At 39.7% G+C, this 15,918-nt stretch overlaps 1 protein-coding gene across 5 annotated transcripts; it reads right to left on the bottom strand.

Annotated features, from left to right (window-relative positions):
* Positions 1-2,886: 2,886 nt before the first annotated feature.
* On the bottom strand, positions 2,887-15,751 carry tfap2c (transcription factor AP-2 gamma (activating enhancer binding protein 2 gamma)). Of its 5 annotated transcripts, none has more exons than XM_085159757.1 (8): positions 15,600-15,751; positions 10,791-11,252; positions 10,302-10,353; positions 9,108-9,179; positions 8,295-8,517; positions 7,000-7,118; positions 5,553-5,694; positions 2,887-5,335 (listed from the first exon to the last, which is right to left on the bottom strand). In XM_085159757.1, the coding sequence occupies exons 1-8, from the start codon at positions 15,627-15,629 to the stop codon at positions 5,041-5,043; spliced, it is 1,395 nt and encodes a 464-aa protein (XP_085015883.1). In that variant the 5' UTR covers positions 15,630-15,751; the 3' UTR covers positions 2,887-5,040. The 5 variants fall into 5 exon arrangements, with proteins under 5 accessions (XP_085015883.1, XP_085015885.1, XP_085015882.1 ...); XM_085159759.1 differs by lacking the exon at positions 15,600-15,751 and adding an exon at positions 14,481-14,565; XM_085159756.1 differs by lacking the exon at positions 15,600-15,751 and adding an exon at positions 11,805-12,229.
* Between the last annotated feature and the right edge of the window lie 167 nt (positions 15,752-15,918).

Below are 15,918 nucleotides of genomic sequence, written 5' to 3' on the forward strand. Positions count from 1 at the left end.
ATGTTGCATCAACTTTTATCAGCATGCATCATCTCTAATACTTTTAGTCAACTCGCTCTTCATATAGCTCCCCATTCCTCACTCTTATTCCTCAGTGGCACCAAAATGGCACTATTAATCATGTAAAGACCGGATTGTTCCTATTTTTGTTCAAATGAGAGACACTTTTTTATATTAAAATGATCATCTGGGTTGCGCGTTTACAGGGCCAGGCGTGTTTTAATTCAGATTCCTGCACTACTACTCTCATCTGTGTGACTTGTCACTTATGACATGGAACGTTAAGGCTATGTTTTAACTCATAAAGTGGTTTCAGTGGTTGGAAGCTGCAAGCAAGCGATTAGTCTGACTGCAAATGAGCCTTAATGTACAACAGATTTCAAAGACAGGGAAGGGAAGCGGTTAACTAAAAGGGTAATTGTAAAGTTCTAAGTGTCCTCGAAACAAGTTGGGCAGAAATCTATAAAAAATTGTAACAGTAAGAGCATACAGTCAACTTGTTAGGCTAATAAGTAATAAAAACCAACAAAAAGATTGTCAAACAAGGTTTAAAAAATGGGAAATATCACATCAAGTTGGCTCCTTTTTGGCCGTTTTTCCTCTCTTACAGTTTCATCCTGTGACTTGGTTTGACCTACATGGAAAGGTCATTCAGTCAGAGCTGGAATAGAATACAGCTACAGTTCAGTGAATCTGGAGTTGACAAGTAGCCTTGGGCATCCTAATGAGGTCTGAAGATTATATTAACATGTCAGATATAATCTCTAATATCTCTTTTTTTGAAAGAAAAAAAGTACACGAGTTCCTCTTCTTTCATAAGAGAAAAAGAAGCGAAGGTAACAGGTAAGTGCAACAAGTCTATGCTCGCCTCCTTTTCCCAGCTACATTAGGCGTGTCATAAGAGAATTACTCACACGGTCTCACAGTTGAGAAGAAAACGTCTGACCAGTTGCGACGTTGCCTGTGTTTTGGAAAAACACGCACAAGGAATTAAACAAAGCCGTTCACCTGTTGTCTAACTGAAGACATGATCGTTTTATATGTAAAATCAGGTCAGTTTAACAACTCTGCTGATCATCTGACCAGCTCCAACTTTGTGAATGTGCTCAGTTAGAATTGATTCTACTGACAATAAAAGATGGGGGGGGGAAAAAACAAATGGGACGTGTGTACTTAACAGCTCACATCTGCCAAAACAAACTTTGTGATGTGACAAAGAGACGGCATAAAGAAACAAGGTCAACCTCCAATCAAATCCTCAGTGCTTCCTCAACCATTTTCAGCCTGTCATCAAAGGCACTAAAAAAATTGTAAAAAAAAAACTCTTCCTCTTTCTCTCTGCTAAATTTCACCCATACCTCCTCCACCCATTATCTACCCTTTCAGGGCCAAGCACACAAGCTAACACGAATAACTGAAGGCAGTTAAAGTCAACTGCTGTGAGGGCAGCGAGCCACTGCGTTGACAGGTCTGGTTAAACAAGTTCTGAGGGGAGAGGCTGATACTTGTTTAACTGCAAGGTAGTTGCTGCTGCTGCTTCCTTTATAACCTGTGGCTTGGTTTTTGGGAAATGTTCGTTTCACCCACTGACCCCAAAAGCTAATATAAAACATAAAGAGAAACACTGATGTCATATATTTTTGTGCATTTCAGTGCCGTTGTTATACCTTTCAATTCAGCTATATGTTCTATGTTGATTCATATAAGTGTTACTCCTACGTATGAGGGGCCGTACAAGCCAAAATTCATTCTTTCAAGCTGCAACACTTGCACCTGCAATTTTTTTTTTTTTTACGTGCGCTCAGAATAGTGGCACAAAAATAACGCCATAGATAGCTTGCTGAAGAACTCGAGTTTCTTCTCCTCCCTCCATGCTGTCAGACACTTGAAAGTGACCCGCGCGTGCTTCTCAGCCAATCACAGCGGTACAGACACCCAGCCTTCCGTTTCCACTATACTCTTTCATTCACATACATTATCCTCTTGCATACATATATTTTCTTCAGACATGTATGCATTCTCTTCTTACATACATATATTATTTGTGAGATTAAATGCATATTGAATGAATGTAAATGAGAGCAAAATGTAGGAATGCATAAATGAAAATGCACGTGTGTTAGAGTGAAAATTTGTAAATATGTACATTAAAATACATGTATAAGAGAGCACAATATTGCAATTTGTGTGTTAAATGTGTGTAAACAGGAGAATAAAACTATGTGATAGTGAAAATATATGTATGTGTGAGAGTGAAAGAATGAATTTTGGTTTGTATGGCCCCTCATACTACATGAAACACAGATGAACCTCTGAAATTAGCAAGGCCTGAACAGACAAGTGATGATGAAACAAGTAGACAGTTCTGCATAACTTCCTTTTCTCTTAACTAAATTCTTTGCTGCAGCCACAAATTTGCATCTCATTATTCCCCAAGAAACTTGCAAGTAGGCTTAATGGCACTTAATATCACACCTGCTCCAAACATGTAAAGGAAATATTGGCAAGCTGCAGAGGATAGACGTTGAATGCTGAACGGCTAGTACAGTCGATTCAATAGTTTTCCAAGTTTAACATAAACAACCCATTTGTCCTCTCTAAGCTGCACTTCTTTGTTCATCACATGATGTACTTTTGAGGTCTGTGCTTTTACTGAGCAACACAGCTTATTTGTGAAGCTAAGTGAGAGCACATAATGATGGCTACTGTTCTCATTAGTTTACTAGGGGATTTTCTTTGCCGTTTATTAATAGGAAAGTTTTTCAACACATGACTTAACCATCGTCTGTGTGATATTGCTGAAAAAAGAGGCTACAGAACAAAAGTGCTATCCATTAAGAAAAAAAAGTAAGTGTGTGGCCTAGGCAACATTACTGACTCACTAAATCAGGCTTGAGGCTGTCATTTATTTTTTTTCCTGAAACTTTAAAACAGCATTTTTTTTTAAAACATATTTTCAAAAATGTATATCATCCCCACTTTCTAAAGTCTAGTTTATAAAAAAAAAAACCTAACTGATTTACAAAAGTTTAACACATCGTCATAAAAAGTTAAGCTATGCACCAAACTGATACCATTATTTACACAAGCCCATTAAATTACAACATAAATTAGAAAATATTTACATCCAGGACAAGACACTGGATAAAATTCTATGCTTGGAATTTAATTTCTAAAAACATTTTTTAAAAGAAATATTTACATTTACGCACGCATTCTCACAACCAACACACAACCTGGCAGAAGTGAGCTTGTTGGTAGCTTAGTGTCAATTTGGATGTTGTTTTAATGAATAACTTGTTCACAAAAAATTAATAAGTAAAAGCAAACAAACAAAAATTCTCACGACTATGTACTGTATGTGTTGTAAGACTGAGTAACAATGGATCCATGGCAACGCCGGTAATCCACAAACACTGAGGAGGCTTCTGTCATAGCAAATTCAAAGTGCCCCTGCTATGCATTCTGGGATTTTATCTCTCATGTAGTCTGTAAAATCATTTTTGCACATGAGAAAAAGGGTTTGCAAAGTCCACATCAAAGTGAGTTATTCTCTCCTGCAAAAAACAGTGCTGCTAAACTGCTTGAAATGCATAATTTGAAGTCCAGACTTTTCTTTTTGTTATTTACATCACTATGTAACATGGTGCCATAATGCACACCTAGCAGCTAGTTTGGCATGCCGTCAAAAAAAAGAAAAAAAAAAAAAAAGAATAAGCAGTCAACTAAAACCTAATGCAGCCGCTAATACTGAGTGTTTCAGAGGGTGAAGAGATGTGCTGTAGCAGTATACAACCACACAAATAAAATAATGAGCCTCTAAATTGGCATAGTGGGGGCACTTTAAAGTTTTTGGTTTCTGAAAGAGCACAGGCTGAGATGAGAAAACCAACTGTCTTTTCTCATCTAGCTTCAAAGCTTCAAATCAACTCCCATGAACAAAAACACAATAACACTGGATCCATTCTGAATTAATGGTACAACTAAAGCACAAAAATAAAGAAAACTAAGTAGATTTTCTCTCACACATAACTGTCCTTTGCAAGTCAATTGAGACACAGGAAATAAGTGGATTTGCCCCCAGACTGAGCAGGATGGAGAAAACTGAGAGGAATTCACAGCCACAGAAAGTCATCTTGAAATGATGTCCTCTAGGGAAGATGAGGAAAAAAAAGAGAAAGACAAGGGAGGTGGAAAAATAGTCGCAGAATGCATTTTGTTTCCCCTCTTCTTCTTCGACAAAATGCAGGCCCTGTGGTTATAGCAGTAGGCCACTTGCAACTGTATGTAACTGCATAGTGGTTAGCATGATGCGGCATGTATTAATCCCCTTTTTAGGCATGTACTCCTTGCTAGGAATTTAACAGTATTTTATCGCATTACTTTGGTGTATGAATGCACATCCTGGTAACTTCTCTGTAAAAGTCATGGCTGTAGTTTCACTAGCTTATGACAAATAGCAACTGTGCTAAACAGCAATATGAACATAAATGTATACTTTTTTCCTATTCTCCCCGACTTGCATGCATCACACAGACCCTGCTGTCCGTGGCAAATGTAGAGAGAACTGAATGCACAAACCTTACCAGTTCATAATGGCAGGACTGAAAAATAACATATGCCATGCTGCTCTCCTCTTCCTGGTTTGTGTGAATGAAGGCAAGACAAACATTAATATAGAAGTGAACTATCACTAAATGACAATCCTGTTGCTTTAGCAGACAGAAGAAGCCACACATGCCATGTCTGAAAAGGGCTTTACTCTTTCACAGAGCGGGCTCCCATTAGGACCAATCCAGAGCATTCAACACACATGCCAACAGTAACTGATTTGTAGCCTGCTGTGACAGGCTGTTAAAAATCCCCAACCTGTCAAACTATAAATTTACAGTGTGAGCACACACATTCACACACAAATGCAGCTCTCAAAAAGACAATACCAAATATTGATTTTTTTAAAAAGGTCCAAAAGGGAAGTCAGGGCAGCAAGATTAAGGGACTCTGGGAATCTCAAGTTCGTAGGGATTCTCCTTTAAGCTCTCATTTCCTGTGCTTGTCCATTTTGTCAGTAGATTTACTTCCACTGTCTGAGGATCCCTGGGTGTCGCTACCAGAGCTCAGGTACATCTTGTCCACTTGTTTGAGCGCTTCGTTCAGGTAGTTCTGAAGCGAGGTCATGGCAGCACAGATGGCTGGAGAGCCAAAGCCATGAGTGATGAGACTGAAGTGAGTCAGGCAGCCTTGGATTCCAGGTTCCAGAATGGGAGCGGGCCTAGCGTTGCCCAAAGGTGAGCGGTCCTGAGTGAGCAGATCGGTAAACTCTTTGCAGATTTGCCTGTAGGTAGAGAAGCAGAATAACTAAGGATGTGAAATATCTACAGATTCGTGACCTAATTGGAAAATGGATAATACTTCAGATAATTTCGAAAATACAGCTTTCTATTGATCAAATACTATAAAACCAGCTTTTGAAAAAGGTTGTCTTGCTACATCCCACTTTGCTAGGTGTTTAAATGCATGTAAATTAAAACAATGATTGAAAATACACTTACTTGGCAGCAAGGAGCATGTTCTTGCGCGAGTTAACCTCATTCCGCTCCACATGTGGCCTACCCAGGTATTCAGCAATTGCCTTTGCAGGGAATTCGGTCTCACACACATAACCAAAGTCTCTTGCTAAATGAACAGCTTCACCTAAGACAAAAAAGAAAAAGATAATATTACATATAAGAAAAAAACCAAAACAAAAACAGGTTTTCTGTAGATCCAAGAAAACACTCAAGTTGCAACTTTATTGCTAACCACAAATTAATACTTGCGAATAAATATATTACTAATACATATTAATATTAGTCTTTAGACGGATATTATAACAACATATCCTTTGACATACTAGATTGTTAAGCTGCTGGACAGCTTAGCAATTTATTAGTTTAAGAGCATTACATGAATAGTCCCATTTTCAAACAGATATACACAAGCATGAAGGCACAAGACGTGAAGCAGCTGAACTGCAGAATAATCATCTGCAGTCATTCTTCTAACTCTAGGTAAGAAGAGCTATGCAGATTGATACATTTTTGTCTTCGGGGTGGCTCGACTTGCATGTTCATAAAGGGTTTATGTGAATAAATGCTACCAAAACTGGCCCCGAGATGCCAACAACACCGCTTATTGATAGACATGTACAAGTCTTCAAATGCTGGCAGCTATTCAGAAGCACAAGCTTTAAGGTCAGCTGGCCCTCCTGGCAAGCCGAACACAAGATAACAAGGCTTAATTCAGCTTTGAAGGTCTCTAAATAACACAGGCCTCCAGTCATCTTCCTGCACAGAATCATCACCCCATTTATAAAAATTCGGCATGTGGGGAGTGAGAGAGGGGGAAAAAAAAAATCTTTCTATAGCCAGCGGCAGGTAAATGTGATTAAAGTGATACTGGGATGATAGTAGAATCAAATGTCACAGACTGAGGTATGACTGCCGTTGTCATTCAAACTATACAGCAACAGAAAACAGTCACAATAAAAATCAGGGCTGTATGGCCTGGTAGTATTCTTTCCATCATACGGAACAATTAATTTTCCCTAACACAACTGAGTTTCAGAGGTGACTTTGCACACTAGGTAATACAAGACAACATGCTCAATGGAGTAACAGAATTAGTGCTGAGGTTTGTTGGTTTTTTTTAGTATTTCGGATGGAAATGGTCATCTCAGTCTTTTATACACGAGTTCAGTCAACCTAATTTTGGCTAAATTTTCCAAACCACTATGACTCACCAAAATAATAGGCTGACAGTCTGGCACATTAAACACAGGGGAAAAAAAGGTTGCAGCTACATTGCCTTTAGTTACCCTTTTCACAAGTGAAACACACATACCAATGCCAATACACTGACATTCCCACATTCTCATACTACTAACGCGACATTCCAGCCACTGCAAACCGTAATTATAGTGCGAGAATTTACTGTGGGCTAATGACTGATGTGTCATACCTTCTACTAGTGAGGTAAGTAGAGTGACATTAGCTGCCTTCCTTCTTCCTGCAGGCAGGTTAAGCCCAATTTTGTCCAGCTTTTCTCTCAGAGAACGGCCTCCATTTTTTGACTTGGCTCTGTATGAGGAGAAAAAGAAATTGAGGTCATTCACACATCGTCTTGACATTTTCATCAAATTATCAGTGGAGTTTTAAAAGATTGTTGTGTCATTTATGACTATTTATTTGATCCCCCTTGAGACCGTAAATTAAAAGAAATACCAAGAGTTAGAAGATATGTACTGTACACCTGTGTAATACACATTCATGTGTATAGTCTCATCAAACACTTCTGAAAAGAAATTACAAGAAGATTCTCTTGACCTAAAATAAAATATTGAAACAATTCATGTTCCACTCAAAAGCACAGCAGAGAGGAATAACTCAAATGCATTTTCAGAAGCTCTTGAACTCTCCACTTGCCATAGCCAATTCAGTTTTCTGCATGACTGGCAGACAAGCTCTACCCCTCAGTGGTCGGTGAGAAGGGGCGCATCTTTGGAGAGACATGTGTGTTTGAGTGCCCCCACCCCTTCTCCCTCTTGTCCCACTACTAACGATAGTCCTATTGCTGTGTGACCTACTTTTAAGAGAGAAAAAAAAAGAGAGATTGTATATGTGGGTGTGTGGGTGCATGTCAGCATTAATACAGGCACATGGGAAGTGGTAAACGTGCACTCCAAGTACAAAATGCTCCAGTCAGGAGTGTTAACCATGTACTGTAACCTCGAAGTCCCTCGACAGACTGCTGCACTACCATGTGTGCCATAAGGTCAACTGCTCTGACACACTTTAACATTCGCAGTCATGTACACAGGCACACAATAGGTAGGTACTAACAATGTTGACGCAACCTATCCCCAATGGAAGCACTAAACACAAAATTGCACACAACACAAAGAATGTCACAAACCTTGCAAAAAATAAAGAAGAGGAAAAATGATGAGCCGGAGCAACAGAGTCAAGCTGTGCTTTTAAAAAGAGCCTTTCCCATGGGCTACTAAGCTTTAGCCTACAGATCACTTGCTCCACGCCTTCCACAGCTTAATGATGGTTTATTTTTGAGATAAGAAAAGTCTTAACAGTTTGCAGAAACCAGAAATTTTGAACAACTGAAATCATTTTGGATTAGTTAATCCTATTTTTTGCGAATCAATAGAAATGTATTCACGTGTCATGTTAAAGATTTTTACGAACCACAAGGAAAAAGAAAATGCTGTCTAGCTGTGACGTGGAATGAGACCGAGCCCTGACCTGCGTAGGACGCCACCCAGGAGCGATGCGTTGAGGCATTCTGGGGGTGACAAACGTCTCTGGACTTCAGCCACAGTAACCTTGTACTTGGATGTGGAGCTCAGCAAGGAAAGACGGCCTGGTACGGAGCAAAACACCTCTGTGGGATTTGACACCATGCCCAGCAGGGACTCTTTCTGGAAGGGAAGACCCAGTGCGTTTCCTTTAGGCAGAGTGACAGGCCCTGGAGAGTGAGGAAAATAATGTTTGTAAGCTAAATACTAAAGTAGTGCAAAAGAAGATAAAAACAGATTGTGGTTGGGCAGTCAGATTTGTTAATTACTGTCAATCTTTATTCCAGACTTACGGTCCATAAAAAATAAAAATAAATCAGACAAACCAATCTCTACGTTTCCTGTTTATGTGCATAAGCTCTGATCTTTCTGTGTCTTGTGCGGAAAAGCGAGCAGGAGTATGCGTGTGCTGCTCTCCTCCAATGAGGAAAGCCAGTCTCTGCTGTGCCAAAATATACAAGAAAAAAAACTTCTAAAGCCTTTTGAAATGTGTGGTTTTGGAAACATCGGGTGCCTGATGGTTAAACAGCTATGATGCCCTCACGTCAAACACCATCCACAAACAGGTACGCACATACAGACCGTCCCTCATCTAAGCCACAACCTCAGAACCGTGAATTGATTGGTCTCACCGTCTTTGATCGAGCTAGACATTGTGATTTTTTTTTTTTTTTTAAATGTCATCCCACAACAAAAGCACTGACAGACAAACAAAACAGTACAGCACACTACAAAACAAAACAGCTATCTTCATCCTCACCCGCGAAAATTCCCCCCTGATAATAAGTCCTCTGTAAGCGATCAAGGTTCCTGCCACCTCGAAGTCCTAATACTGAGACAGAAATGACAAAGTCACATCACTGCTTTAAATCTCCTCTCCGGCAAATCACTGGGAATGACATGCCATTGTTTACAAGTGGAAACCCTAGATTGCCCATAGCGTGCCCTTGAGCCTGGGAACAGTATAATAAGCAATCACTGATTTACGTAACAAATGCAGACTGTTTGGTTTATTGCACTCTGCAAATGTCGTGCTGCTTGTTATGTACTGTAATATTGCAATATTACAAAGCAACCCTATAATTGCTAGTATGCTTTCAAAGAAGAAAACTTTGGCACTGTACTGCAAAATATGACATTGTCAGCAAATCAAAAACATCAATTTTACTTTGATGTTTAACATACATGTGAACAAGAAACTAAGGCGTGACGGTTACATTTTAAAATGAAACTTAACTCTACTTAAGCAAATTATATTTTCTACTTGTCCACATGATGTTCCTTGGGTTCATCTTTCACTTTAAGTCTGTTTAATAGAGCCCTGATGACAAAACAGCAGGAATAAGTTTCTCCCTCAAAACAGTTCAAGTCTCAACAAATTACTAAACTGTCCTTCACATGCAAGCCTAATGCCACACCCACCCAAAAGCTGGTTCTGCAGAGCCAAACACAGCTTCGAGACCAACTCATAATTTCCTGCTAACATGAACTGAAAAGAGCTGCAATTGCGAGCTTAACACGCCTAAAGATGATCCAAAGCTTTGGAACTCACAGTCAACACAGTTTGTGAGATTGCTCAATTTCCATGTCATGTCAGCTGTAGCCTGATGAATATGAAAGGGGATCAGTTCTTTCCCACTGGGCATCCATTCAAGCACCTTCAACAAAATAGGCTAAGGATCACATCGGGCTTAAATAAGTGCATCGCATGGATTATCATTGTATGCAGTGTAAGTACAAACAGAAGACGCCTCCTTTCCTTACTCTCTCACTGAGTGCTCTGACATGCCACTATCATTTCCAAGTATATAGAGTTCAACAAATGAAGGGCCAGCATTTTTTAGTAATTACCACATATTTTGTTGCACAAAAGCATTCCTCTTCAGTTTTCTTTTTTAATTGCTCTAACGGTTAAAAAGTCAAAAAGTAAGAAACAAAAAACGTCACAACTCACCTTTTTTGATGACCGTCTGATCTGCCATAATTATACTGTGGTCGTCTACTTGCTGATAACAAAGAAAAGAAGCAGCAGTAAGTAAACACATACATTGCTCTGTTTTTATAAGATGCTTGAGCTAGACTATTTTTTTCCTAAGGTGGGTATTTTCTCGATATTAGTAATTATCTTCTGTCTCTTTCATGCAAAGCATATAACATAATATATTACATTTTATAATAATTTTTTTTAATACTACTGTACCTTTAACTTGGAAGCATTTTGAATATATGTGACCTTTGGTTATATTAACATTTAGGAGATTTTAAATCCCCATATGACAGGCGAGTGCAATAAAACACTATAATGCATCCATTTACGGCTTTTCAGTATATTCACTACTTCGACTGCATTCACACAAACATTTATACACATAAGCCTCAGTCTTTGCGCGCCTCTGCCTCAAAAGTATAATGTCAAGTGATTATATAAATCTAATCCACTTACTTGAACATCATCCAGTCCGTGTCCCATGTCATGCATTCCCATATTATCGCCAATAACCGACGACTCTAGACTGTGAGCGTGTGGAGACAGCAGCTCCGGTCGGCGGAACCCTTCCCTCCTAACCCCTGACGAGCCTCCCTCCAAGCCTAGGATCTGACTCGCGAGTCCGCTCCTCCCGTGTGCGCCGAGCCCCTCCTGGCCTTGCCGCCCAGGCCACGGCTGCTGTTGGTTCGACGATGGCGACTGGTGTATGGAGTTGATGTTGAAAGGGTCCCCGAGGTGAGAGTAGGGGTCACTAGACTGCGGGTACGAGATAGGCTGGTAGGGAGGAGGAAAGTAAGGGGGCTGGAAGTCTGAACTGGCCGAGTGTGAGAGGGAAGTAGACGGGCTGTAGAGGTGTTGACTGACCGCCGGCAGGTGAGGCAGCCGTGGGTTCCCATTGCTGTTACTATCGTGCCTTTCCTAAGGAATGGAGGAGACAAGGCGGCTGAGAAAGATGCCAACAACATGGCAGGTTGTCACTCAAGGAGATAAAATGTCAGATTATTCGCTGGCACGATGTCTACTGAAAAATGGGAATTAGACGGGATAAAACAATAACGGAGACCGTTAATTGGAATTTTTCTTAGTACTTAGTGGCCATTGCAAGCATATGCAAATATTCTCAGCAGCAATCAGCGTCTCAGATTATTGCATTATTATTATTATTATTATTATCATATTTTATTTTGTATATAGAGTAACAATAATAAGAACACGATCCCACTTTAATTTTATAAGGAATCATAGCCCGCTTTAACTCTGACAACGACATCCTGTTTTCACCGTTTCGCGAAACTTTACTCTAACTTCTCTCCCTTGGTGCAGCACATCATGCTGCTTCTAATGAGTCACCTTCCGAAATTTTACCGTGATTATTTCAGCCCAAAGGATTAAAAGTCAGCACCCACTTCTTGCCGTTAAATTCGGTGCCACTGATCTCACTTAGTGGAGGCCATCTCTTACGAAACTCACCTCACAGTCATCCTCGTATTTTACGTTGTCGGCTAATTTCCACAACATTTTGGCTGAGGAAAAAGTTTCTTTCTTGCAAATTAAAAAAAAAAAAAAAATGTAAAAGAAAAAAAAATGGGGGAAAAGAAGCCCGCGAGTTAATCCAGGTATGAAGAAATTAACAGCTTCCTGGTGGTCATGAACCCGCTTATTCTTCAACTGCAGCAGGAGGCAAAGTTGTAGGCGAAGGCTGAAGGGCGAACTGACCTACCGACTGAGTATCCAACTACAGATATGAGTTTCCACAGCCACTATGAGAGAAAAATAATCGTTGTCAGGCAATATTCCCCCCCTTTCCTGCCAAGGCGCTCAGTACTTCTGTTGTGAAAGTGGGTTCATAAGAAACTTGACTCCCTCTTATGGACAAAACAGTGCTGTTCAGCCTTATTGGTGCAAACATGAGCATTTCACTATATCTGCACAGCCACTTACAGTGGGCGTCACCCTGTCCGATGATGTCAGTGAATTGGAAAAATAAAAAATAAAAAATAAATCCTGATTGGCGGGGTGATTGTCCAATCAAAATTCGGTCCGTCTGTGGCGCGTCTTTGCACGGCGTCAAATATTAAAAGGATTAAACATTCCCAGTGTAGTCTACATCCATTTTCCTCTCTCTCTCTCTTTTTTTTTTTTAACCTATTCCTCGTGTCTTGCAGCAAATGCTGCTTCTCATTAACACCTTTACTTCTTTTATCTCCTCGGGCCCATGGGTAGTTGAACCTTTAATTTTACAGGGCACTGTGTTGTGTTTAATGATTATATTCTTGGGCTTTAAAGCGATTCATTGGGCAGAGCTCTGTTAGCCAGTCATCAAAGAAATAATTTCTTGAGTTTTATATATTTACAAAATTGCACTTTACTGAACTGCAGGACAATGTGCTCATGTAAAATATTACGACTATGAGACAGAACCTGTGAAAACGTTGCAGTTACTGCTGTACGTTAATGAGAGCTTCTTGACGAGACCTTGTAATGTAGTGTACGCAGGCTTTACACAATGTATTGCCTCCAGAGACCAATCACTTTGCTCGGTTTGAGCTGCTAATTTTAATAGCCTTCTCATGAGAACGTCTTAATTTGAGGTAAAAAAAACAAAAACAAACAAAAACAAAAGTTAACATTCGTGTTCTTAAAACCACCACCACTAAAAATAAAACCCTATTATTAGTAGTAGTAGTAGTAGTAGCAGTAGTATGTGGGTCAATTATTATTGGCCTGCATACGTACTACGCATAAATGCAGTGATAGGAAACTGAGCAAAGCTATTGTGTGTTTCCTTTATATTCCTAAAACCTTGTGGTTATGCTTTGACCGACTGGATAATTTTATAATCTCAAAGACCACCTTTTTCCCACGACAAGGCGTACTTACAGTTTGCTTAATTCAGTAACAGGTATTTCAACAGGCCCGCGACATTTTGATGTTTCAAATCAGTGGTACGTTTCAAACCGCACTAAGCCCGAGGGCTTAGCCGCATTATTCTCTCAAAAAGCTCCAAAGCTCAAAGGATTTCGGCAAGCAGCCCTTTCTTAACTTCATTTAAATTTTTGTTGAGCTTTATAGTATCTCGGAAGGAGGGCTCTTTGAACTCTGGTTTTAATCAAAAGACAAGTAGGACAGACTTTGAGCGGGGAAATACATGATATAAAAATAACACCTGTTATCAGTTCTTCAAATCGTATTATGCCACCCCGAGGCTGCTCTAGCATTTTATCACTTTGTTTTGCATTATCAATTGATACGTAAACCAGTACGTGTCAGATTTTAATTTGTGAACTTAACGTGCAGACATCCCGTGGCTTCTCTCCACCCAGCTGTGATAGTCCGCCCCTTTTTGTCCTCTTTGCCTTGTTGTGATGCCAAGCACAATTTATTTATTTATTTATTTATAAATGCCAAATTTAAATGTTGTTCTGTGTTGAAACAGGCACAGGACGGACCTAAGAAAGTTAGTCACGCTTGGCCGACCGGTAAGGTTTTGAAAAATCCTGATGCTCAGCTTGTCATTTTAATGACAGCCGACTCAGCTGTCAGGTGTGAAGACAAAATAGACCCGTGCCCGGACACAAAGTGTCACAGAAGCCAATGACTCAGCTCTGCCTAGTGATCCGCCTGTTTGCTTTGATCCCAGACTTAAGAAATATAGTTCAAAGCTGGTTTATGAACTGATTTTAACACCCAAAATTTGCATTGTATTGATAGGTCTACTAACCAAGTGAGTAAACAACTAAGTGAACAACCCCGACAGTAATATTGAAGTTGCTCCAATATGTGTTCATAACTGAAGAAAAAAAGAAAGAAAGAAAGAACTTTATTGGGCGTAAAATCTACTCCTGTAATCCCCCCCCCCAAAAAATTCAATTTAAAATTATATAACTTAAACTGTTTGCAGAAATTATTGAAGAGGTGGAAAAAGTACCCTATCAGCAATTTTACTGAACAATCATTTCAACCTTTATTTCAGTTTTAACCATCAGCAGCTCCACTGGTTTGAATCCAGTAGCCTCAAGCGAAAATACTCAAAGTTTCTGATAGAGTTAAGCCTTGTTATTATTGGCATTAATCACAGGTTATTCAAAAAGCGCATATGGCGCCGCGCGACTTTAAGCTGGGGATAAAAACGAATTTGTAACCGACCTTTTCCGCAGCAACCATTTTGACGTGAAGCAGTGTACAAACACAGCCGCTACTAATGACATTAATGAAGATTTTGTAATTAGTAACACCTGTAGTGACTTAACACGTCGTGTCCAAATGGCTGCTGTAAAGGTTTAGGCTATATAAGGAGGGACTCAGTCTTAAGGTTAACGAGAGCGCACGTTTGCACAATGCAAACGTATTAAATTAGACAATATATATATATATTTACGAGTAGATCTATGATTGCTATAATTTGACTTAATATAGCCTAAACTAGGTTTACGTTTATATTCTACTCTGAGGAAGACTGTTTTTAAAGTGATCAGTGTAAGAAAGACCCTCCGTAAGTTTACTTTTCTGTTAGTACTGATGTAGATATTAAACGAATAAATTTAGTCTTTTTAATAAGTGCATTAGAATTATAAGTTTACATTTTACATTAGCCTTTTCATATGCTTGGATATTATTGATGCCGTAGTTCACTCAAACTCAAACATGGTGCAATTTAAATTCCTTTTATATTCAGGTTATTTTAACTGGAAGCTACTAGTTAAATCAGCGAAGGTTAAAAGATAATCCACAGGCCTCCGTCCAGTTCAAGCAGGATGTCAACCAATTTGCATTCGTTTCTCACCCTTATTTCTCACTCCGTGGCCTCTCGCACGCAACAATCTCCCAATGCTACCTGCGCCCTCTGACAGGGACCTGATCTTCAAGGTGGTTTTTGACAAAACGGAGCTGATCTGCAAGGTGACTTTTACGGGAAACCCTGTGAAGCTTCTGATATTTGAAAGTTGCCATTTTATACCCTACAGCTGTAATTAGTCAGGCTTGTTAAATTTAATGACAGAGGTGGAAGTGCATGAATTCATTGTTCAATTTTTTAAGAGTGTGGCTGTAAAAACGGACTCTAGGCTAACCTATATTAAGATGAAGTGAGGCTGATCGTCTATCGAGCTCTGTGAGGAGTGTGTCGGGACTCGGGCCCGAACAGCACCAGCCTAATTTGACTCCTTGTTATTGTGGGAAGTAATAAAACAAAAGCGATAAACACGATACAGGCTTGGTCAAATTAGATCATCTGTAAGAGGAAAATACAGGAGGCAGCCAACTCACCCTCCAGTCTATCCTCTCCAGTACAGACATCTGCAAGGCTCCAGTCGCAGTAATCCCGCTGAGCTGCAGCGAATGAGTGAAACCATGAGTTTTACATTGCCGACTTCACCTGACTGCTTTGCAGTACGCATGCGCACTCTAGTGAACTGCACCTGAGTGGACAAATCAAAATTTATCGCCAAACCGTTTATGGAAAATTGCATATACGGTTCTGTGTAAAACAACGTGTACATTAATTTATTAATATGAGGAAAGCTGGTACGAAAGACTAAAAAAAAAAAAAACACTGAGGAAAATAAACATATACTGATGCACAGAA

The sequence above is a fragment of the Neolamprologus multifasciatus genome, chromosome 5 (genome assembly GCF_963576455.1).
Source record: "Neolamprologus multifasciatus chromosome 5, fNeoMul1.2, whole genome shotgun sequence".
In the NCBI taxonomy this organism is placed as follows: Eukaryota; Metazoa; Chordata; class Actinopteri; order Cichliformes; family Cichlidae; genus Neolamprologus; species Neolamprologus multifasciatus.